At 39.2% G+C, this 25,714-nt stretch overlaps 3 protein-coding genes and 1 pseudogene across 3 annotated transcripts; 1 reads left to right on the top strand and 3 right to left on the bottom strand.

The window, feature by feature from the left end:
- Positions 1–3,355: 3,355 nt before the first annotated feature.
- Positions 3,356–5,082, bottom strand: LOC103319546 ((R)-mandelonitrile beta-glucosyltransferase-like). Its single transcript, XM_008221096.2, has 2 exons — positions 4,572–5,082; positions 3,356–4,383 (listed from the first exon to the last, which is right to left on the bottom strand). The coding sequence occupies exons 1-2, from the start codon at positions 5,080–5,082 to the stop codon at positions 3,452–3,454; spliced, it is 1,443 nt and encodes a 480-aa protein (XP_008219318.2). The 3' UTR covers positions 3,356–3,451.
- Positions 5,083–15,622: 10,540 nt separating this feature from the next.
- On the bottom strand, positions 15,623–17,534 carry LOC103319547 ((R)-mandelonitrile beta-glucosyltransferase-like). The gene is made up of 2 exons (XM_008221097.3): positions 16,936–17,534; positions 15,623–16,746 (listed from the first exon to the last, which is right to left on the bottom strand). Exons 1-2 carry the CDS (start codon positions 17,444–17,446, stop codon positions 15,785–15,787), a joined length of 1,473 nt encoding a protein of 490 aa, XP_008219319.2. The 5' UTR covers positions 17,447–17,534; the 3' UTR covers positions 15,623–15,784.
- A 1,823-nt stretch (positions 17,535–19,357) lies between these two features.
- On the top strand, positions 19,358–21,401 carry LOC103319548 ((R)-mandelonitrile beta-glucosyltransferase-like). Its single transcript, XM_008221100.2, has 2 exons — positions 19,358–19,966; positions 20,405–21,401. Exons 1-2 carry the CDS (start codon positions 19,456–19,458, stop codon positions 21,343–21,345), a joined length of 1,452 nt encoding a protein of 483 aa, XP_008219322.2. The 5' UTR covers positions 19,358–19,455; the 3' UTR covers positions 21,346–21,401.
- Positions 21,402–23,325: 1,924 nt separating this feature from the next.
- Positions 23,326–24,690, bottom strand: LOC103319549 (protein PHOSPHATE-INDUCED 1 homolog; annotated as a pseudogene).
- Between the last annotated feature and the right edge of the window lie 1,024 nt (positions 24,691–25,714).

Below are 25,714 nucleotides of genomic sequence, written 5' to 3'. Positions count from 1 at the left end.
CGGATCCACCCCCATATATATATATATATATATATATATGGGTCACAGATTCGCCCCATAAATATAAAATTCGTATTTAAATACTTTTGTTTATGCTAAAAGGTTTAATTTCATCCATTAAAAGTTCTGTAATATAATAACTTAAAAATTGTGTCAAAACTTATATATAAAACATAATGTCACGAATCCGCCCTATATGTATATGTTTGAACCTTTACCTCAGCCCCTACGCACAGTCCAAATATTTAAATATCGAGGGAAAAATTGTGGCCCCTTAATTTAACAATCATTTTCTGCCTAAAAAGCCTTCTCGATGCATCGATGGTCCTCTCACTTGGGCTCATGCCTCATAGAAACAAAAGTTGATAACAACTGGTTATTAACATAACAAGTAGGTTTTTATTAATTCTTTCTAATTAATTATTGTTTGTCTGTCGCGAATCTCACTGCCTGATGCTCCGGGCCGAAGGGATCTGCGTCAACACGTGGCGTCCCTTCTTTTGAATGCGGTGCGGTTGTGCAGATGATGATGAGGTTCGTAGAAGATGGTTTAAATGTTGCGCTGGCGTTCGACTCCTAATCAAGCGATCGTGGCGAGAGAGGAACTAATCTCGGCCGTCAAGTTCACGTCTGAGCTACAAGGCCGTTTAGTGGTGGTGTTGGTGGCGGGTTTTAGGCGGTGCTCCGACGCGTTGCTTAGAGAGCAACGATCGTATGATATATGGGGTGAGTTAGGCGATAACAGAGATGGTGCTCCGGCGCCTTGAAAATCAAGGGTGGTATGATATATTGATGAATGAGTTTTCCTTACAATCTACCACTACTCCTAATAAAACAAATAAAGGTATTGAAAGTGCATTACAGGAAAATATAATTTGCTCCGTGGGAGGCTTTTGGTTTGGTGTTTGAACCCTTTGAATGTAGTCCTGAGCTTAGTACTTATAGGAGTCCTGGAGGGACATTCGAGGCTGACAAGACCTGCGCGGTGGAGCCTGACCGGGGCAAGTGGGTAGTCAAATCGGCATTTGGGATCGTGAAGCATGGCGGTTTGGGGTTGAGAAGCATAGTGGTGTGACCCCCATAAATCTCGGTAAATCTCGGCCACCGCCCTGATCGTGGGTTCTACCCCCTTGGCCGTGGGAACGCATTTAATGTCCTGGTTTGGTGGTTGGTGATCTGACCTTAAGTCGTAAGATTACTTGTGAGAATGTCTGCGCCTAACCACCCTGATTTCCATCACCAAATCCGACTTGATCACTTCCCTTGTGCATTAAACGCTTCTTGTGACTAGTGGGTTTGCTGCGAAGTCGAGGCATTACTTCATTAAATGGGCGTGGGGCCACGAGGCCACGTGGTGATTCAACCACGGCTTTTTAAGCCGTGTCTTTACGACCTTCAATCTGCGGTCGCGAGACCGAGAGGATTCTGCATTTCCAGCTTTTCATTGTTCTTAGGAATGCAAAATGCTTGACGAAGCAGTAAGCGCCAGGGCCGAAGGGAAGTCTCTTCAATCAGTTCATGACCGTGATTTATTAGGCACAAACAATTATTGATTGTCATTTGTAACTAATAATATAATATTCTCTAACTAAAAAAATTAATAACATGTTTGTAATTAATTTTTGTTCACATAAGTACACACCAATGACCTTGGATGATACTTTTTCACATTATGTTAGCTTTTAATCATAGGGTGAACTCGTTTAACATATACCAACAAATCCAACAGTAAATCTGAAATCTAACTCCCAATGCAAATAATGGAATCATCATATCCAATCCAAGTGTTCAAAAAGTGTTTATACTGAGCATTATCATCACATTATGTGTTATCAAATTAGTTTGATATAATCTACCCGTTATTTAAATTTCAAAAAATTATTCAACCACACATGATATGATAGTAATGTTCATGACCACCATTTAAGAGTGGTCTCTTTCAACAAAGAGATAAATTACGTTATGGTCCCCGCCAAAACAAGTTGCCCTAATTGCAACGGAGATAGCACAACCAATAATGCTACACACTAGTCCGCCAAAACAAGTGAAAGTGATATCCCCTTTTTATAGAAATCTTTCTCCTACACACTAGTCCCACTTGTTTGTTCCTATTTGTGGCATGGAATACACACGTAATGTAATAAGTCTCTTTCTTTATGAGGATTCATTGTTTTGTTAGAACCCAACCTATCCTGCAATTTGATTCCATAATTCAAACCGTCTATTTTTCAGGCATTTATTTTAGAATCATTTGTTATAGGTCATTTTAGTGTTTATCAAAGACGCTATTCTTGTATCTATTTTTTATTACAGAAAGATGCATCATCAAATCAATGGTTTCTAAATTGACTAATATTTTGTAACAACAATCCTCGCGGAAAACTTAAGGAATAGATGGTTTAGATCACTGAATCGCATCTATGGATGCTCGTTCATAAATCTCCATGTGATTTTTCCCGTAAATAGGGACCCTATCATTGAGGTGATGTTGTATAATATTTATAGTGATGGGGATTGTTTACTCGAAGGCCCATCCATGGAGAATTTAATCCTTGATATCAGATCACACTTACCCAGATAATCAATACAAATGAATGATTAAAAAAAACTTCAAATGCTTGCATGCGGTCTTCACTGTGGCACGTCCTGTTCTCTTTATTAAAACTAAGTCGGTAATAAGATTGACAATTTTACTCTAAATATTATATGATATGCCTCCTAAAAATATATATGATTACATTCTGCTTATGAACGATACAGCTAAATCTTTCCGATCTGTTTGACCTTTAAATTTGTTCACACTAAATCTGAACAGATAAGAGTCTAGGCTAACTTACAAGTGTGCTGATGGTTGAGGATTGGAGTGACCTTCTTCTGTGATGTCCGAAGGTTTGAGCAGGGGCTGGATCCGAACTGAGGAGGGGATACCGGTGTGGTATCTGCCGAAGGCACTCTGATGCCAAAATTAGTAACTAAGAGCGATTCTATTGACAGTGGAAGCATTTAGTCCAGTCAAAAAGTCTTACCGCTTGGCTGGGACAGGGGGCTCTATTTATAGAGAGCATTTGTGATGCTCTTAGTACTTAGTTTCGATGTGGGACTCGTGGGAGTGTCTTCGGAGATCGACACGTGTTATCGAGGTATGAATTTCTTTTATCTTGTTGTCACGCTTGTTTTAATTTGAGTGTGTTTTGAGGTGGCTTGAAAGAGTTTAGATAGCTCAGGTCTCTAGAGAAGGAACATGGTTGCTGACAGTCTTGCCAAATCGAGGTCCTCCGTTAATGAGGGGAAAAAGAACATAATCTTAGGTATTAACAGGATATGAGGCAGCTTACTACTATATAGTGCAAGTGAGTAAGAATAACATGGTTTTCAAGCACTAGAATTTTTGGGTTTAAGTATGCCAAATACAAAATACCAACTAGGTAGAATTCTTATCAATTCCAATATTTCATGGAGATAGAAGCACCTGGTTAACCATTTTGTCCAAACACAAAAATGATGAGCCATTAGGACTGGTGGCCTCCGTTGCCAACTTTTTCCATTCCAGGGCTTTCTTCCTCATCTCTTGGCCCTCGTCTCCCTCCATTAATTTTCTCACGAGCCCCTCTACGTAGTTTCTTTTAACATCACTCTCTATCTCCATGCCAATGCCCCATTCTTTCTCACTGTACCTACAATTGGTCTGTTGCTCTGCGAAGAAGGGCCAGCAGATCATGGGCACTCCAGAACACACACTTTCAATAGTAGAGTTCCAACCGCTGTGAGTCAAGAACCCTCCTACAGCCGGATGTTTAAGGACTTGTTCTTGAGGGCACCAATTTGCCAACAGACTCCTTTCTTTGGTGTCTTCCACAAACTCTGGTGGAACCACAGCTGAATCCCCACCAACAAGGTCAGGCCTAATCACCCAAAAGAAGGTCTGGTTGCTGTTTGCAAGTCCCCAAGCAAACTCAATTAGCTGCTCTGCTGTCATCACTGTGATGCTTCCAAAGTTGACATAAACCACAGAGTTAGGTACTTTAGAGTCAAGCCATTCTAGACACTCTGGTTCCTCTGTCCATAGGTTTGATCTTATCTCCTTCAACTCGCTATCTGCCGGGATCTGATTAATCTGTATATGTAGGGGTCCAATGGAGTAAATAGGTGGTAGCAAAGTCGAAAGTGCATCTAAAACTTCATGTTCAAAGTCATGGAAGGTGTTCAAGATGACAGCAGAAGCTTTTCGAGTTCGCTCTGTTTCATGCACCACAAAATCCAACATGATATCATCTGGGTCTGTGGTTCTAATGAAGCTGGGGATGTCCTTTAGTCGGATGCCTCTCATGCCTGGTATCCAATCTATCTCAGTCTCCAAATAGCCGTTTGTCAAATAACTGGCATCTGCAAATCAAATTAAGAAATAATGCGTCAAAAATAATGTCAAGTAGCATGGTTTAGGACCAGGTGTTCATCTACAAACCAAAAATAAAAAAATAGATCATGATCAGTAAATATATGTTCATTGCAAAGTCAGTCATTCCAAATGACCAAACTAGAAGTAGGGTTTTCCTTTTAGTTGAGAATAAAACCTTTGAGAGGAGTTAGACCCTTTTCAATGAGGCGGTGGTAGTGTACATAGGCCAAGAAGCCGCAAGCACTTGTTGTCCAGAAAAGTACTTCTGGGATGCCGAGTTCGTGGGCTGCATCAAGAGTGAAGCTCATGACACCATCAGAAACTATACAACTTACAGGAGGGCAACCAGTCGAAGAGTTCAGCTTAGACAAAAGGTCTCTGAAGTAAGGCAAGCAGTGTTTCCTAGTGGATTCACATAAGGATGGTATGTCTTGGGTGGCATTGGTATCAGTCGGTGGCAGGCCGTCGGGAATGGTCTCGAATCGAAAGGAGGGAAGGCCATCAAGAGAGTTGGGACCTCTGGATTTAAGGAGGCGTTTGTGGTTGAACTCTGTGTTCACAAAAGTTATATGAAAACCTTTGTAGTGGAGGAGTTTTGCTAGTTTCAGCATTGGGTTAATATGGCCTTGAGCTGGGAATGGTATGCAAACTGCATGTGGCTTCTCTATCAAACAATTTGAACTCATTCTGTCTGTTTTCTTTTTTCCCTCTCAAATCACACACAAATTGAACCAGAGAAGCTAAGAAAGATGGGATATAGAGGTAAGAAGAAAAGCCTCTTACAGTACCCTTTTTTTAAAAGTCAACTAATGCGACAAATGAAGAACCAGTTCATGCTATCAAAATATCTATATATATTTTTTGTTCTTATATATGTATGGTTTATTTTGTGTTCTACAATGAGACTGGATCACTCTCCACCAACTGGAGACGGCGATTGCCCGTTCTTGATCCTATATATATTTTATAGTTTTTTAAATGGAATAGAAAATATTATTGAGAAAACTTATATGTCAAACCTTTATTAAAATTTCTAATATTCCCCTTATGATTATTGAAATCATTTCATCTTGAGCTATCCTTATTGTTCACCCCAATTAGGAGAGATGCGGGACCAGGCACACTAGGCCTTGAAGTGATCCAATTTGTATTCTTTACAGGCGTGCTGTTGTTGGAACTTTTGGCTGAACTCAAAAGATATTCGTTGCACATGATGAAGTTTCAGGAAAAAAGAATGACAGTAAAGAGAAAGTTTCATCATTTAAACAAAAATCTTCCCTTTACATACATGTCATATTGCAATTACTCCGAATCTGGAAACAAACCAGTAATACAAAAAGCCAGAGGCAGATTAAACCCTAATGTTTCAAGTATTTGAATTCTCTCATCTGTAACAAAAGAAATAAATAAATAAAAAAATCCTCCATTTCTCATGGCTTTTAGCACTAAGACTGCTTCCTTTTACGTTTTTATACCAACCAAAGCTGAAGAAGAGGAGGCAAATAGGGCCAACAATGGTGAAGAACAAGTTAAAAATGTTGAGGTGGAAATCAGAGGGTTTTTACCAAAGTGGAAGACTACTTCCTTTTACATTTATTTACCAACCAAAGCTGAAGAAGAGGTGAAAGAAAAGAAATAAATTGGTATTGGTTTAGTGAAATTTATTATCAAAATATAATTTCAAATATGTTTGTTTTGAAATTTTCAGATGTTAAAATTATTTATTCAAGGGAAGTAAATCATATTGTTTTGGCCAACAGTGTTTAGCCAGTAGAAATAGCCTTGACTTGCAGACTAGGTGTCTTATGTTTAAACCCACATGATATCATGGTAGTGTGTATGAAAAACCTCCTTATAGTATCGCTTGTATTAAATAAAAAAATCCTATTGTTTTGGAAGCAAAATATATCTTTCACATTTCAAGTTGAAAAGTATAATAAATTGAAAACATTTAGAACTTTTCAAAAACTAGATGGCCCACTAGCTGGAGAAATTCTCCTAATATCTTTCTATATATATATATATATGTATATATATAGGGATTGTAAACCTCCTATCCTTTACACAGTGACTCGAACCTGGGCTGGTATTTGATCACATAGGTGAGCGGTTTCCAAGGGGACACATGCACACTTAGAACGGTTTATCAGAACAGAAGCGAACTGGGGTTGATCCCAGTTGAGCCCCCTCCGATAGTTAAGTCAGAAGCTATTTGGTGGTGGCGTAATTGGATATAAGGTTTCATAAGTGAGAAGTATTTAGTACCTTTGTCCAGAGATAAGTGAGGAGTATTTATAGGGGAAGAAGGGGAGACTGGTATATCTTTGAGAGAGAATATATTTTCTTCCCTTCCCCTTGGTGGGGCCAAACTCACATTTAATGGCCATGCTACCTAACAGGGGTCAGGTGGCAAAGCCATGGCTTCAGATGGGAGGCGTATTAAATGGTCCATTTCCTGAGTATCAAAGGGGGAGGCGACACCTAGTCCTGGATGGGAAGTGCATTAACTAATTCCCTACCTTCGTCACATTGTCCTATCGAGGGGTGGAGTGACTAATCTGACAGGGGTTCGATCAACCTTGCAAGTCATCAATGCGCTCCTGGTCAGATATAGCACCACTATGGTCTGATCGGTATACGTGTAGCCTAGCAAGGAAAGGACCACGTGACGGTCCGTAATAGGCATGTCTGCTCGGGTCAATATATGTGCGACCTAGCAATGAAATGCCTCAATCTGTAATAGGCTCGGCTTTCAGTGGTGATATGATCTATCAATAGGGGTCACGAATACGCCCCATATATATATAATTCGTATTTAAATAATTTTTTTATGCTAAAAGGTTTAATTTCATTCATTAAAAGTGCAATAATTTAATGACCTAAAAGTTGTGTAAAAACTTATATATAAAATATAATGTCACGAATCCGCCATATATATATATATATATATATACATATATGTGTGTTTGAACCTTTACCTCAGCCCCTACGCAAGCAGTCCAAATATTTAAATATCGGGGACAAAATTGTGGCCCCTTAATTTAACAATCATTTTCTGCCTAAAAGGCCTTTCTGATGCATCGATGGTCCTCCCACATGGGCTCATGCCTCATACAAGCAAAAGTTGATAACAACTGGTTATTAACATAACAAGTAGGTTTTTGTTAATTCTTTCTAATTAATTATTGATTGTCATTTGTAACTAATAATATAATATTCTCTAATTAAAAAATGTAATAACATGTTTGTAATTAATTTTTGTTCACATAAGTACACACCAATGACCTTGGATGACACTTTTTCACATTACATTAGCTTTTAATCATGGGAGCATTTTTACTCACCACATTAACTAGAAGTGTATGCTCACCACTACCCTTAAAATATGACACATGTCCCGTAGTTTACTTTAGTTAAGTTTTATGTGAGAATTTTTTAAATAAAAAAAAAAGGGAAAAATGGCCCACAGTCCAACACTTTCCTCCCCACACGGGACCTTTCTCTCTCCTCTCTCGCACCGTAACCATCCTCATCCTTCCATCTCTTTCTTTACTGGAATATTGGATCTTGCTTTGCCAATCTTATTATTTATCATTAATCTATTATTATTATTATTGCCATTTTTGTTAATACAGTTTTTATTTTTGATTTGTAACAAATCAGAGCTTCCTTTCTCAATCTCTGTCAACGATGTCGACTAGAAAACCTTCATATACAAACCCAAACCCTGCAAGCACATTTCAGCATACAAGCTCAAACATGGCTTGGGTCGTATCAATCAATCCAAAAGTGCCTCAGGACCACCCCAAATGGACGGTCAAGTGTTCAAAATCCTGGCACAGAGATACCCAGATGAAGTTCATGTAATGGGTATCAAGGTAGACTCTGTGTTTGTTTAATTTGCTCTTCAATTCCATGCTCAAGCCACGCCATTTTGCATACCCGGTCTTAGATTAGCTGTGGGCATTGAAAGGGCTGAACAAGAAACAAAGTGAGGGAGAGAGTGCCGGCAAGAGGAGAGAGAAGAGAGAAGGGTCGGAGCTCGGAGTTGAGGGAAAAAAAAAAAGAAAAGGAAGGAGGAGAGAAGTGCTGGGCTGTGGGCCATTTTTCAATTTTTTTTTTTAATTTTCACATAAAACTTAACTAAGGTTAACTATGGGACAAGTGTCATGTTTTAAGGGTAGTGGTGAGCATACACCTCTAATTAATGTGGTGAGCAAAAATACTCCTTTTAATCATCGGGTGAACTCGTTTAACATATACTAACAAATCCCACTGGAATCATCATATCCAATCCAAGTGTTCAAAAAGTGTTTACATTATATGTTATCATCACATTGTATGTTATCATATTAATTTGATATAATCTACCCTTTATTCAAATTTCAAAAAATTATTCAACCACACATATAATGTGATATTAATGTTCATGACCACCGTTTAAGAGTGGTCTCTTTCAACAAAGAGATCAATTATGTTATGGCCCCTGCCAACACAAGTTGCCTTAATTGCAACGGAGATTGCACAATCAATAATGCCACACACTAGTCTGCCAAAACAAGTGAAAGTGATATCCCCGTTTTATAAAAATCTTTCTCCTACACACTAGTCCCACTTGTTTGTTTCTATTTGTGGCATGGAATACACACGTAATATAATAAGTCTCTTTATTTATGAGGATTCATTATTTTGTCAGAACCCAACCTATCTTATAATTTAATTCCATAATTTAAACCATCTATTTTTCATACATTTATTTTAGAATCATTTGTCATAGGTCATTTCAGTGTTTATCAAAGACACTGTTCTTGTTCTATTTTTTATTAAGAAAAATACATCATCAAATCAATGGTTTCTAAATAGATGGTTTAGATCACTGAATCGCATCTAAGGATGCGCGTTCACAAATCTCCATGCGATCCTTCCCTTAAATAAGGACCCTATCATTGAGGTGATGTTGGTGATGGGGACTGTTTACTCGAAGGCCCATCCATGAGAATTTAAGCCTTGATGTCAGATCACACTTACCCAGATAGTCAATACGAATGAATGACTAAAAAAAAACTTCAAATGCTTGCATGCGGTCTTCACCGTGGCACGTCCTCTCCTTTCTGTTAAAACTATGTCGGTAATAAGATTGACAATTTGATCTAAATATTATATGATATGCCCCCTAAATATATATATGATTACATTCTGCTTATGAACGATACAGCTAAATCTTTCCGATTTGTTTGACCTTTAAATTAATTAAAAAATCAGTGTGTAAGTGTACCTAATCAGCCCGCCCTTTACCTTCTACATAAACTGCGAACACTTCCTCTTTCTAAAGAGAAACAAAGAAACCAGAGGAACAAAGGAAAACAAAAGAAAAGTTTTACTGAATAATCCTCTTCTCATTTACTGAATTTTCTTACATAATTACATTTACATTTTAGGTGTATATATATAACCAAGGCTGTACTAAGCTTTCCCTAACAACCTGCTGTAACAAACATAACAGCATAACAGACTAAAAGAGCTGTCATGAGTCATGACTTGGCATCTTTATCTTTACACCCCCTCAAGCTGAGCTTGGAAAGACTAGGAGTACCAAGAGAAAGCTTGGATTGAAGAAAGAGGAACCGATTCTTAGACAAAGATTTAGTATGAATATCAGCTATCTGGTCTTGGCTGCAAACATACTGAACTGTAACCAGATTTGCAAGAACCAGCTCTCGGATATAATGATAATCAATTTCCACATGTTTGGTTCGGGCGTGAAAAACAGGATTTGATGCAAGGGAGATAGCAGAAATGTTATCACACCAAATGGTAGGTTTAACAGAGGAGGAGAAACCAAAATCTCGAAAGACTTTGCAGATCCATGTAACCTCAGCAGCAGTGTGAGCTGGGATCGATATTCAGCCGAGAGCGAACGAGCAATCAGTAGGCTGCTTTTTAGCACTCCAGCTCACTAAGTTGGAGCCAAGAAACACACAAAATCCACCCGTGGATCTCCTATCAAAAGTGCAGCCAGCCCAGTCTGCGTCAGAGTAGGCGGATAGAGTGAGAGGACCTTTATGAAACCATATACCATGTGAAGGGGTACCCTTGAGAAATCTGAGGATTCGCTTGCTGCATATGTGAATCAGTTGGAGCATGCATGAACTGGCAGACTTGATTAACTGCAAAAGAGATATCAGGCCGAGTCCAAGTTAAATATTGTAGGCCTCCCACAATGGATCTATACTCTGTGGGATTTTCCAAAGGTGTACCACCGTGATCCAGTTTGGTAGTTCCAAGAGGTGTAGAACAAGGCTTAGCACCCTCCATATTTGTCTTTTGTAACAAGTCCATCAGATATTTACCTTGATGGAGAAAGAGTCCCTTGTTGGTGCGTTGAACTTCAAGACCCAAGAAATAATGTAAGGGACCCAAGTCCTTGACAGGAAACAAAGAGCTCAGTTTCTTGATGAAAAGAGTGCACACTGATGAATCTGGACCACTGACCAAGATGTCATCCACATAGACAAGGACAATAACAAGAACTGGAACCTTGAGAACAAAGAGGGATGCGTCAGAAGATGATTGAGTGAAACCAAGAGACTGGAGAGCACTGAAACAATTTATCAAACCAGGCCCTGGGAGCCTGTTTGAGGCCATACAAGGACTTTTTGAGTTGACACACATGATTCGGAAAGCTTGGATCACTGAAGCCAGGTGGCTGATGCATGAAGACTTCTTCCTTTAAATCACCATGAAGGAAGGCATTACTAATATCAAGTTGATGCAGAAACCAATTGAATTGCACAGCAAAAGTTAACAAAATTCTGATAGTGACAGGCTTTGCCACAGGACTAAAGGTTTCCTGATAGTCCAAGCCCTCTTTTTGATGAAATCCCTTGGCAACGAGCCGAGCTTTATACCTGTCAATGGTCCCATCAGGCTTTTTCTTGATTCTAAACACCCATTTACAGCCTACAACATTCTGGGATGAAGAAGAAGGAACCAAGATCCAAGTTCCAGTTGATTGGAGGGCATTAAATTCAGCTTGCATGGCTGATCTCCATGCAGCAAATTTAGAGGCTTGAAGATAGGTTGTGGGGACATAATCAAGAGAAGATGATAAAGGGTGTTTGGTAGCAGTGTAAGCTTTAGGCTTAAAAATGCCATTCTTTGATCTAGTAACCATAGGATGGATATTTTGACCTGATAAAGATGGAGAAGAGGAGTGAGATTGCAAAGGGCTGAAATTGTGTGGTGATACAATTTCACTAGAATTAGGAGGAGAAGAGGAGGGAGATTGCAAAGGGCTGAAATTGTGTGTTGATACAAATTCACTAGGATTAGGAGTATGTGAAGAAGGATGGATGGAGGGAGAACTTGGGAAGATAGAGTGTGAGTTGGGAATGGGAAATTGCAGGTCAAAAACAGGAGATAAAGGAGGGATAGAATTAGAGGGGGATGCAGACTTGGCAGTAAAGGGAAATGACTTCTCATCAAATAAGACATGCCGAGAGATATAGACCCTGTCAGTGATCATGTCTAAGCACCTATAACCCTTATGCTGTAAACTATATCCAAGGAAAACACACTGCTTGCTCTTGCCATCAAGCTTAGAGGAAACATAAGGTTTCAACCAGGGGTAACAACTACAACCAAAAATCTTTAGCTTAGTATAATCTGGTAATGTATGAAATAAAAGCTCCCATGGAGATTGGGCAAGACCAGAAATAGGCAACCTGTTGATCAAGTAAGTAGCAGTGGATAGAGCTTCAACCCAATAGAATTTAGGAACATTAGAAGCCACTAACAATGTTCTGGCTGTTTCAACAAGATGCCTATGCTTGCGTTCTACACAGCCATTCTGCTTTCAGGTGTATGAGGACAACTGAACTGATGAGAAATACCATGCAAATTAAGATAAGACTGAAAAGAAGCACTAGTGAATTCACCCCCTGAGTCAGAACGAATAGCCTTTATTTGATTACCAACAGATTTTTCCACATATGTCTTGAAAGTTACAAAGGTAGAATACACCTCAGATTTCCTTCTCAAAGGAAAGAACCAGCTATATCGGGTGTAATCATCCACTAACAGCAGGTAATATTGAAAACCACTCACAGAAGTTACAGGGGCAGGTCCCCATACATCACAATGAAGTAAAGCTAGACTATGGGAAGTAGATGAACCAGCAGGGTGAAAAGGCAGTTTATGATTTTTAGCTATAGCACAATCTGAACAGAAGAAATCAACAGAGGATTTACCTTGCAGGGCAAGCTTATTACCAGAAATCACTTTTCGAAAAATATTGGAGGAGGGATGACCCAATCTACTATGCCAAATCAGCACCGGAGCTTTAAGACTGACAAATGCTGAAGAAGAAATGGAAGAAGCAGGACCAGGTGAAGGAGAGCTTTGCAAAGGATAGGATCCATCTCTAACTGGTCCCCGCAAAAGCATCTTCCCCGTAAAACGATCCTTGACAAGGGATCCATCAGAATCAAGAGTCAATGAACATGAATTGTCTTTGACAAATTGAAAAGCAGACAGCAAGTTGTGCTTCATTTGAGGAACATGAAGGACATTTTTCAACTTAAAGGAAGTACTGGGAGTATGTAACAAAGAGGAACCAATATGGTTGATGGACAGACCTTTACCATCACCAATATAGACTTTGTCTTCACCAGTGTAAGGAGATGAAGAAGAGATGTTGGAGATGTCATTGGTAATGTGAGAAGTTGCGCCAGAGTCAATGAGCCAGGAAGGAGAGGGCTTTGATGTATAGTGCGCACACATTGCAGCAAGCTTGGTGGGAGGGATTTTACCAGAAATTGCAGGATTCATGCGATCATAGCAGTCGATGGCCTCATGACTTGTATTTCCACAAATCTGGCAAGGAACACGAGCACCAGAGGAAAAGGAACCACGAGAGTTGGAATTATGACCACGATTGAAACCAGAAGGGAAGCCAGAGGTGTGGTTGCCTCGATGAGAGCCAGAATTGTAGTTGCCCCGATTATGACCATAGTTGCCCCGATTGTTGGAAAATTGATTATTCCTGCCACGATTGGAATTATATCGAAAAGAGTTGTGAAGCGGTGGATGTTGAGCAGCAAATGCCTGAGGTGGTGTAGGAAGAAGAGGCGGTGAGACTTGGGCCGAGAGAGCATGAAACGGTTCAGTGGTAACAGAGGAAGCAATTTTCTTCCGTCGAGTCATGGAGAGCTCCTTTGTGAGTAATAAACCATGTAATTCATCAAGAGAAGTTGAAGAGAGACGAAGCATGATAGAATCAATGAATGATTCAAAATCATCAGGAAGCCCAGCCAGTGTAGCAGCAATAAGATCGCGATCCGAAACCAAGCTCCGGTGAGGAATCGAGATTTCCTTGAGCTGCTGTAGATAATCACCATTGTTTGGGAGCCTTTCGAATATTCGAAGACGAGAACGAAGTCGATGAATATGAGCATCAGAAACACCACCAAAGCGCTGCTCAAGTTTGAGCCACAAATCTCTAGACGAAGAAACACCAACAGTAAACGGAATGACTTCCTCAGAGAGGGTTGAATTGAACCAGATGAGAAGATTCTGATCCTTCTCATACCAACTTTCATAAGCAGGATTGAGTGATCGATCTGGTAAAAATGGCATCGGACAAGACTCAGTTCCATCAACAAGTCCAAGAAGCTTGTAGCGACGAAGAATTGGGGCAAACAGAGCACACCAAGGCAGATAATTCGAACGCTTGAGCTTGATCGGCACCATGCTACCGATGTTTTGAATTGTAAGAGAAGTGTAGGTTTGGGACGAATTAGGGTTTGAAAAGGAAGAATTGGGAATCTGAGTGGGGATAGACGGAATCGGAGAAGAGGATTCAAGAGGTGACGCCATCAGAGATGAAGGAGACAAAGAATCAAGAGAAAGAACAGCAACAATTACGCATGCATGAGATCAAACCAGAGAGTAGAGCACAGAAGCGGAAGAGACTAGGATCGAAGAGTGCCGTGAGGCAGTGGCGAATGATACCATAAAGAGAAACAAAGAAACCAGAGGAACAAAGGAAAACAAAAGAAAAGTTTTACTGAATAATCCTCTTCTCATTTACTGAATTTTCTTACATAATTACATTTACATTTTAGGTGTATATATATAACCAAGGCTGTACTAAGCTTTCCCTAACAACCTGCTGTAACAAACATAACAGCATAACAGACTAAAAGAGCTGTCATGAGTCATGACTTGGCATCTTTATCTTTACTTTCCACCACACCATTCCATTTCCATTTTCATTAGCTTCGTGTTCGTGTCATGTTGAGGGAAATAAAAACATAGAGAAACAGAGAAATGGGTTCAATTGGTTTGACAGAGAAGCCTCATGCAGTTTGCATACCATTCCCAGCACAAGATCACATAAACCCAATGCTCAAAGTAGCCAAGCTCCTCCACTACAAAGGCTTCCACATAACCTTTGTGAACACAGAGTTCAACCACAATCGCCTTCTTAAATCCAGAGGCCCCAATTCTCTCGATGGCCTTCCTTCCTTTCGGTTCGAAAACATTCCGGATGGCCTGCCTCCAACGGATGCCAATATCACCCAAGACATACCATCTCTGTGTTACTCCCTTCAAGGCTTATACATAAGGTAAATCTAGCCCACCCTAATTTGAAATCCTAGGTCTATCCCTGACGATGGATAGAGCTTCTTAGATGTAGGTCCTTTTTTATCAAGATGATGTAGTCGATAAGCTCTCCATTTTTAATTAAAATCCAGCAACCTATGTGTTTCGCCAAGTAAGCAATTAATATGCCCATAATTTTTAATTAATATACAGTATATAACACTATAAAAAAAGGCAAGTCTATGAAACACCTCCTTAAAATTAATATGGCAATAAATTTAATGGTTTTGTCCTCTTTGCATGACGTCTTCTTCAGTTTGCAGAATATATAGTTTTTCTCTCATCCGGATGTCCGCATGTTATTATCGTGCGGATGCCATTATAAACAGGAAGAAAAAATGACAGATGGATAGTATAAAATACATAGTATTCGTACAATTTCTTATATATATATATATATATGATTTATAGAGTTTTATTCATGGGTGAGTATACATGTTATGCAGGTATGAATTTCTTTTATCTTGTTGTCACGCTTGTTTTAATTTGAGTGTGTTTTGAGGTGGCTTGAAAGTGTAGATAGCTCAGGTCTATAGAGAAGGAACATGGTTGCTGATAGTCTTGCCAAATCGGGATCCTCCGTTAATGAGGGGAAAAAGAACATAATCTTAGGTATTAACAGGATATGAGGCAGCTTACTACTATAGTGCAAATGAGTAAGACTAACATGGTTTTCAAGCACTAGAATTTTTAGGTTTAAGCAGGCCAAATACAAAATAGCAACTAGGTAGAATTCTTATCAATTCCAATATTTGATGGAGATAGAAGCACCTGGTTAACCATTTTGTCCAAACCCACAAAAGATGAGCCATTAGGACTGGTGGCCTCCGTTGCCAACTTTTTCCATTCCAGGGCTTTCTTCCTCATCTCTTTGCCCTCGTCTCCCTCCATTAATTTTCTCACAAGCCCCTCTATGTAATTTCTTTTAACATCACTTTCTATCTCCATGCCAATGCCCCACTCTTTCTCACTGTACCTACTATTGGTCTGTTGCTCTGCGAAGAAGGGCCAGCAGATCATGGGCACTCCAGCACACACACTTTCAAGAGTAGAGTTCCAACCGCTGTGAGTCAAGAACCCTCCTACAGCCGAATGGCTCAGGACTTGTTCTTGAGGGCACCAATTTGCCAACAGGCTCCTTTCTTTGGTCTCTTCCACAAACTCTGGTGGAACCACAGCTGAATCCCCACCAACAAGGTCAGGCCTAATCACCCAAAAGAAGGTCTGGTTGCTGTTTGCAAGTCCCCAAGCAAACTCAATTAGCTGCTCTGCTGTCATCACTGTGATGCTTCCAAAGTTGACATAAACCACAGAGTTCGTTTCTTTAGAGTCAAGCCATTCTAGACACTCTGGTTCCTCTGTCCATAGGTTTGATCTTATCTCCTTCAACTCGCTATCTGCCGGGATCTGATTAATCTGTAGATGTAGAGGTCCAATGGAGTAAATAGGTGGTAGCAAAGTCGAAAGTGCATCTAAAACTTCATGTTCAAAGTCATGGAAGGTGTTAAAGATGACAGCAGAAGCTTTTCGAGTTCGCTCTGTTTCATGCACCAAAAAATCCAGCATGATATCATCTGGGTCTGTGGTTCTAATGAAGCTGGGGATGTCCTTTAGTCGGATGCCTCTCATGCCTGGTATCCAATCTATCTCAGTCTCCAAATAGCCGTTTGTCAAATAACTGGCATCTGCAAATCAAATTAAGAAATAATGCGTTAAAAATAATGTCAAGTAGCATGGTTTAGGACAAGATGTTCATTTACAAACCAAAAATAAAAAAAATAGATCATGATCAGTAAATATATGTTCATTGCAAAGTCAGTCATTCCAAATGACCAAACTAGAAGTAGGGTTTTCCTTTTAGTTGAGAATAAAACCTTTGAGAGGAGTTAGACCCTTTTCAATGAAGCGGTGGTAGTGTACATAGGCCAAGAAGCCACAAGCGCTGGTTGTCCAGAAAAGCACTTCTGGAAGGCCAAATTCTTGGGCTGCATCAAGAGTGAAGCCCATGGCACCGTCAGAAACTACGCAACTTACAGGAGGGCAATCGGGCGAAGAGTTAAGCTTGGACAAAAGTTCTCTGAAGTAAGGCAAGCTGTGTTTCCTTGTGGAATCACATAAGGATGGTATGTCTTGGGTGGCAATGGCATCAGTTGGAGGCAGGCCGTCGGGGATGGTCTCGAATCGAAAGGATGGAAAGCCATCAAGAGAGTTGGGACCTCGGGATTTAAGGAGGCGTTTGTGGTTGAACTCAGTGTTCACAAAGGTTATATGAAAACCTTTGTAGTGGAGGAGTTTGGCTAGTTTCAGCATTGGGTCAATATGGCCTTGAGCTGGGAATGGTATGCAAACTGCATGTGGCTTCTCTATCAAACCATTTGAACTCATTCTGCCTCTTGATTTCTTTTTTCCCTCTCAAATCACACACAAATTGAACCAGAGAAGCTAAGAAGGATGGGATATAGAGGTGAGAAGAAAAGCCTCTTACAGTACCAGTTTTATAGGAACCCTTTTTTTAAAAGTCAACTAATGCGACAAATGAAGAACCAGTTCATACAAAAATTTCAAGCCTATCAAAATATCTATGAGGCCTATGCAGGATAATTGATCATTTGCTCATACAATCGATGGTCTAACCAAAACTGTCATGAGGTGCAAAGCAAGTTTGTCTCCATAAATTGTGTCATAACCGAGGGGGCGGCTGGCGAGACCATACACCATTTGGTATTCTTCTTACCAAAGTGGAAGACTACTCCCTTTTACACTTATTTACCAACCAAAGCTGAAGAAGAGTTTTGGTCGGCGGAGATTCATTCTTTTGGAGGTGAAAGTGAAGAAATAAATTGGTATTGGTTTAGTGAAATTTATTATCAAAATATAATTTCAAATATGTTTGTTTTGAAATTTTCTATTCAAGGGAAGTAAATCATATTGTTTTGGCCAACGGTGTTTAGTCAGTAGAAATGGCGTTGACTTGCAGATTAGGTGTCTCATGTTCAAATCCACATGATATCATGGTAGTGTGTGTGAATAACCTCCTTATAGTATCGCTTGTATTAAATATAAAAAAAATCCTATTGTTTTGGAAAGCAAAATATATCTTTCACATTTCAAGTTGAAAAGTATAATAAATTGAAAGCATTTAAAACTTTTCAAAAACTAGAGGGCCTACTACCTGGAGAAATCTCCCAATATCTTTCTATATCATCCATCTACATTTGACATTTAGCAACTTGGAGGGTTACAATCTTCCTATAGTTGCAAGTTGCACCGTGCATATAAAAGATCCGCCTCATTTATATAAAATTCGTATTTAAATATTGAGGACAAAATTGTGGCCCCTTAATTTAACAATCATTTTCTGCCTGAAAAGCCTTCCCGATGCATCGATGGTCCTCCCACATGGGCATGGGCTCATGCCTCATACAAGCAAAAGTTGATAAGAACTGGTTATTAACATAACAAGTAGGTTTTTGTTAATTCTTTCTAATTAATTATTGATTGTCATTTGTAACTAAAAATATAATATTCTCTAACTAAAAAAATTAACATGTTTGTAATTAATTTTTGTTCACACAAGTACACACCAATGACCTTGGATGATACTTTTTCACATTACATTAGTTTTTAATCATAGGGTGAACTCGTTTAACATATACCAACAAATCCAACAGTATATCTGAAATCTAACTCCCAATGCAAAATAATGGAATCATCATATCCAATCCAAGTGTTCAAAAAGTGTTTATAGTGAGCATTATCATCACATTATGTGTCATCAAATTAGTTTGATATAATCTAACCCGTTATTTAAATTTCAAAAAATTATTCAACCACACATAACATAATGTGATAGTAATGTTCATGACCACCATTTAAGAGTGGTCTCTCTCAACAAAGAGATCAATTATGTTATGGCCCCCGCCAAAACAAGTTGCCTTAATTGCAACACAGATAGCACGACCAATAATGCTACACACTAGTCCGCCAAAACAAGTGAAAGTGATATCCCCGTAATCTTTCTCCTACACGCTAGTCCCACTTGTTTGTTCCTATTTTTGGCATGAAATACACACGTAATATAATAAGTCTCTTTATTTATGAGGATTCGTTTTTTTGTTAGAATCCAACTTGTCCTGCAATTTGATTTCATAATTCAAACCGTCTCTTTTTCACTGTTCTTGTTTCTATTGTTTATTATAGAAAAATACATTATCAAAGACACTTGTCACAGGTCATGTCATTCCCTTAAATAGGTGAACCTAATCAACTCACCCCTTACCTTCTACATAAACTGTGAACACTTCCTCTTCCCACCACACCATTCCATTTCCATTTTCATTTAGCTTCGTGTTCGTGTCGTGTTGAGGGAAATAAAAACAGAGAGAAACAAAGAAATGGGTTCAATTGGTTTGGCAGAGAAGCCTCATGCAGTTTGCATACCATTCCCAGCACAAGGCCACATAAACCCAATGCTCAAAGTAGCCAAGCTCCTCCACTACAAGGGCTTCCACATAACCTTTGTGAACACAGAGTTCAACCACAAACGCCTTCTTAAATCCAGAGGCCCCAACTCTCTCGATGGCCTTCCTTCCTTTCGATTCGAAAACATTCCAGATGGCCTGCCTCCGACAAATGCTAGTGTCACCCAAGACATACCATCTCTGTGTTACTCCACCAGGAGACACTGCTTGCCTCACTTCAGAGAGCTTTTGTCTAAGCTCAACTCTTCCCCCGCTTCTCCTCCTGTGAGTTGCATAGTTTCTGATGGTGCCATGAGCTTCACTCTTGATGCAGCAGAGGAATTAGGGATTCCAGAAGTGCTTTTCTGGACAACAAGTGCTTGTGGCTTCATGTCCTACGTTCAGTACCATCGTCTCATTGAAAAGGGTCTCACTCCTCTTAAAGGTTTTAATCTCAATCAAAATGAAATACCCAAGTAGTGTTGCCCTTGCTTGTGTTTATCTTATGCTTTTCATTTTTAATAATAAACTGCATACTAATTTGGAAAAAACACAAAACAAAACAATCTAGTGTTTATTGTTGCAGAAAAACTCGTATGAAACTAGATCGCATTGTTTTGATATCTCCGACCATATAGTTGCAGTACATTAATTATTGTTGATATTTGGTTGATATGGATAATGTACTGGATCCTGTAACATGGCAGCCTATTAATGGTGTATGGTATGAAGTAATGAATTCAACCTTCTGAGCTGGTCATTCGGAAATTGACTGACTTTACAGTCGGACACATCTTGACTGATGTTGTGCATAAGATTAACTTATATTTTAATTAAAATGTTAACTAACTTTCCTAATTTGATAATTTGATTTAATTTGCAGATGCCAGTTATTTGACAAACGGATACTTGGAGACTGTGATCGATTGGATACCAGGCATGAAAGATATCCGATTGAGGGACATCCCAAGCTTCATAAGAACCACAGACCCAAACGACCCCATATTGGATTTTATCCTGCACGAAACAACACGAGCTAGAAAAGCCTCAGCTATCATTTTGAACACATTTTATGACTTAGAACATGAAGTCATAGATGCACTTTCAACTTTGCTTTCACATATTCACTGCATTGGACCTCTCCATTTGCTACTCAACCAGATACCAGCAGACAACGAGTTGAAGTCAATCGGGTCAAATCTGTGGACAGAGGAACCAGAGTGTCTTGAATGGCTCGACACGAAAGAACCTAACTCTGTGGTTTATGTCAATTTCGGAAGCATCACGGTCATGACATCTGAGCAGCTGATTGAGTTTGCTTGGGGGCTTGCAAACAGCATGCATACATTTTTGTGGGTTATTAGGCCTGACCTTGTAGGTGGAGAATCAGCTGTAGTTCCGAAAGAGTTTGTGGATGAGACGAAAGAAAGGAGCCTATTGGCGAATTGGTGCCCTCAAGAACAAGTCCTAAGCCACCCGGCCATAGGAGGGTTCTTGACGCATAGTGGATGGAACTCTACGCTTGAAAGTGTGTGTGGTGGAGTGCCCATGATCTGCTGGCCCTTCTTTGCAGAGCAGCAGACCAATTGTAGGTTTAGTTGCAGAGAATGGGGGATAGGGTTGGAGATAGACCCTGATGTGAAAAGAGATTATGTGGAGGGGCTTGTGAGGAAGTTGATGGAGGGAGAGGAGGGCAAGGAGATGAGGAAGAAAACCTTGGAGTGGAAGAAGTTGGCAAAGGAGGCCACTACTGGTCCTAGTGGGTTGTCTTTTGTGGATTTTGAGAAGGTGGTCAACCAGGTGATTCTAGCGCAGAGGAAGTAGAAAGATTTGATTAAATCACTGTTGGTTAATTAATTAATTATTTTATTTGTGTTGAATCTAGTTGTTAATTAAATTTGTATTATTCGGACCATATCTGGTTCCGTCTCATGCACACACACACGTCTAAATTATTCTTTCAGGTTTGTCTTGATGTTTTATAGCCAAACCAGAGATACTAAACAAATTTAGGGGACCTGCAATCACTAAACCTTCTATGCAAGAAAAGATACTATCTGTAATTAAACCTCTGTTTGTGTCGATCTGAAAGCAGCAAAGAAGAAACGATTTCTTTTAAAGACTAACAATTTAGAAAACTTTAGCGACCTGCAATTCTATCAAATACTTATGACCTAGTATTTTCCTTGTGACAAGCAATCTCATGCAATCCGTCTGTGATAGCAAGACTGGCCCTTTTTTAAGAGCGTGATGTTCAAGTGAACTCTTCTGATCACAAGCCCTCCTCAGCTTTGGTTGTTCCAACAGAAATTGTAAAAAAGGTGTAAAAGGAAGTTTTAAACACTTGATTAGTCTTCATAAGCAAATTAATAAAACTACATATTCATGCTAAGGCATTTTGAAAGAAAATAAAAACCCTCAGCAATTGCTCCAAAGCCAAAGAATTTCTAAAGGAGACTAAATTGCAGTGAAAAGAAGCTTAAATACCTCCTAAAACCTAGCTACCCAATCCCACAAGAAAATTAAGTTAAAATAAAATCAGACTTAAAGTCCAAATTGGATTGAGAATCTGCTCTGCCCAACAAATCTTTTTAAAGATAAAAATATTCTTGTTCCTTCAGGATTGTTGGCCCTATTTGCTTCCTCTTCAGCTTTGTTGGTAAAAAAATCCTATATTGAAAATATAATTCAAAGATCAAAATTCTTCCAAAATATTAACCAAAATATACTAAGAATAAGATTAAATATATAATATAAAATCGATGAAGAAAAATAATCCCTTGTTTGTGTCTTCGATTTCGACTGGACAGTTTTTACGATCTCTCGGTATAGCTGGCCTTTTTTCCATCTTCCTCAGCTTTGGTTGGTAAAAAAGTGTAAAAGGAACTGTCTTCCATTTTGGTAAAAACCCTCTGCTTTCCACCTCAACACTTTTTACTTGTTCCTCAGGATTTTGGCCCTATTTGCTTCCTCTTCAGCTTTTTGGTAAAAAAATGTAGAGGGATGTAGTCTTCGTGCTTGAAGCCATGAGAAATGGAGGATTTTTCTTTTCTTTTCTCTCTCTTTTGTTACAGATGAGAGAATTCAAGATTAATTTAATCTGGCTCAGGCTTTTATAATGATAGATGCACTGTGCGAAGTGGAAAAGCTGGTTATTTCCATATTCTGAGTAATTGCAATATGACATGTATAATGTAAAGGGAAGATTTAAATGATGAATCTCTTTGCTCTCATTTCTCCCAAAACATGGGAATGTAATTTTAAACTCATTCCCTAGCTCAATGCTTTTTTGTCCACTGCCAAATTGCCCATGCTGACACATCACATAGATTTCACCAATTATATAACCCTATCTTCTCTTCTCAATTCACATTTAGGACCTTGTAGCTCAAATAGTTTCGATTTCCCCCTCTCTAATACAGCTTGTATAAAATAATATATAATCCTTTTTCATTGAAATCCTTCAAATAAGCTTATATAAAATAATATATATTGAAATTCCGGTTTGGTCGTGAGAGGCACGTGTAGTAAAGTACATGGGCTAATTCGAGACAACAAAACTATAAGGACCCAAATTCAGCGATGTTTATATTTGTGCTGATCTTGAACAAGCCCTAAAACCTCTTGCATTGACATGGATGTGGCTTTGTAAACGGGCTGTTCATATGTAAACTTCTACACAAAACACATCCTTGGCTGGACTAAAAGCCCATCCCAACCAGGTGGGGCACTTTGCATGGCCCCTTCTGCCTTCAAAAATCTCAATACGTGCGAGGAGGCATTGAAATTGAAAGCAACAAAACCTGCCAATTGAAATTCATTTACTAAATGGGTTCAAGTGCAATAGTTACATTAACAGCATCATTTTGTACTTACACCCACACATTAATATATACAATGATCACCACAAAAGAGCCACGTGTCCAATGGTTGAACACTGAGAAGTATTAGGATCAAACAGAGCAGGCAAGAGGTACTTCCTCCCGTTCACACCAATCGCATTGTAGCTCGCACCAGAACTTGTGTCCAATTGCAACACCCCAGCATAACCGGGATAAGCCCCTTTCCCATACACCCCAGGACAAGCCTCAGCCGCCTCCAGGGGAGCCTCAGCCGAGCCCATATAGTAGCCGCTTCCAAACGGGTTCGTCACAGAACCGGCCAAAAGACTCGCGATATTTACGACCATGCCATCCACCCCCACGTCACCGTTGGGTGCACCCAGCGGTGATGTCTGTGGCCCGTACACGGGTTGGTGAAACGGCCACGCACACTGACCCGGGCATTGAGTCACCGAGTTGCCAACCCAGATGAAGACCGAGTTGCCTTTGGCCATGGGACCCACAATTGCTCATGCAAAAGTCCTCAACCGCCACGTCATGCGATGTGAGAACAAGAGTCAACCCACCGGGTGACGAGTTGACCCGGTGAGCCAACTCGGAGACATGAGATTTCTTCAAGTTTTTGCCAATCGAGTAGTTTTTGTCTGAGAGTTGGGTTGAGAGAGAAATGCGGGTTGGCTTTTGCCAGCTTTTTTCATGTAGGTTTGGACTGTGCCCCACCAGAGAGAGACTGAGGACTTGGATTGTTGGTCTTTTTGTGGATCAATATGATTAAGAGAGAGAAGAAAATCAACAACAATGGATTTTTGGGGTGGTGCGAAATTTCCATACCATAGAATTGAAACTGGGCGGTCCCCTTCAAGCAAAGCACCACCATGGTAAGTTAGGGCCATGGGTGGAGGTCGGTAGAGTTATGTTAGCTTTCTTGCTCCAAGACACACGTGAATTATTAAGCTCAATTGAGCAAGGAAAAGGAAAAGATAGGATGGTTTAGAAAATTGAGAGGAACCCATTAATTTCCACATGTTTTAAAAGAAAAAGATTGTTGGGGTTTCAAAGATTCTCAAAGGTAGAGACAGATTTTGGTACTTTTTGAGTGATGAGATTGAGAGGAAGGAGTGGTAGTTGGTGCATGCACCAACCAAAGTGTTTCAAATATCAAAGCATTTCAAAAAAAATTGAAATTGAGAGCATTTTTTTTTATAAATACAATTGATTATATATTATTAGAGAAATCAAATGTTTGTCTATATGATGTAGTAGAAATTTTGATTACCAAATCTTAACCATGACTGATTTTGTATCTCAAAACATGATAAGAAGAAGGAAGAAAAAATATGACATCAAGGGTTAGGTTTTTTTTTGGCAATCTAAAACCTTAATTTATATGAGCAGCATCTCCTACATGCAATGAATTGGTGGGGTCTTTATTTAGAGAAACACTTATATGAAACAGGAATATTATTATTTTGTTATCCCCGTCCAATCACTTGTAATTGATTGGGAATAGTAATATAGCGCTATTCTTGTCCAATCACGATAACATAGGAAAAAAAGGAATCTCAATTCTTTCACGCTTTTTGATTAATTAGGATTAGATATTGAGATTAGGAAGGTGACTTTGCTTTGCATTTGCTTTGCTGACGCCAACTTCGATTTCCTGTCTACCAAAATGGCATCGAGGGAAGCAGAAAGAGTTAAAATTGAAGGAACCTTGAACCTGCAAAGGTTCAACAATGGGCTGCATGTGCTTAAAACCAATTTACTAGGCACCACTTTCGATTAATTTATACCTTAATATTTGAGCTTTTGCATATATTCAGATGTTTCCTATTGTTTTCCCACTACCTTAAAGCTATATATGCTCAAGCCTAATGAGGTTTAAACATGTGAAACATGAGACTAAGTTGGCCTTTTTATTTTTTATGTTTTCTCTTTTCAATTTTAGGTACTCATAGTCTATAGATTCTTGATAGAGGCATACACTTTGATGAGGTTAATTTTATATGTTTTTTAGTCCGCATGAAGCCTGGAAAGTGCAAGCAATCATGTCACGATAAGTTTCCAAAAAACAAAAAAAATCATGTCTCGATATGATCAAATCAAGGATACATGGACACCACCACATAACTCATGAAGTGAAGTAAAATATATGTACTTATCAAAAGACATGAATTATAAAACATTGAAACTGCATGTACATGAACAATGGAACTAGTGATTTTATCACCGCATCTATATATAACATTACCGTCGTACATAATAATTTATCTAAAATAGAGACCATCAGTGCAATATGTAAAAACTAGTATTCACGCACTTTATTTTATTAGATTTAATCAAAGATTGAA

This window comes from Prunus mume, linkage group LG2 (assembly GCF_029339155.1).
Source record: "Prunus mume cultivar Tortuosa linkage group LG2, ASM2933915v1, whole genome shotgun sequence".
In the NCBI taxonomy this organism is placed as follows: domain Eukaryota; kingdom Viridiplantae; phylum Streptophyta; class Magnoliopsida; order Rosales; family Rosaceae; genus Prunus; species Prunus mume.
This window is presented reverse-complemented; position numbering and strand designations above follow the sequence as displayed.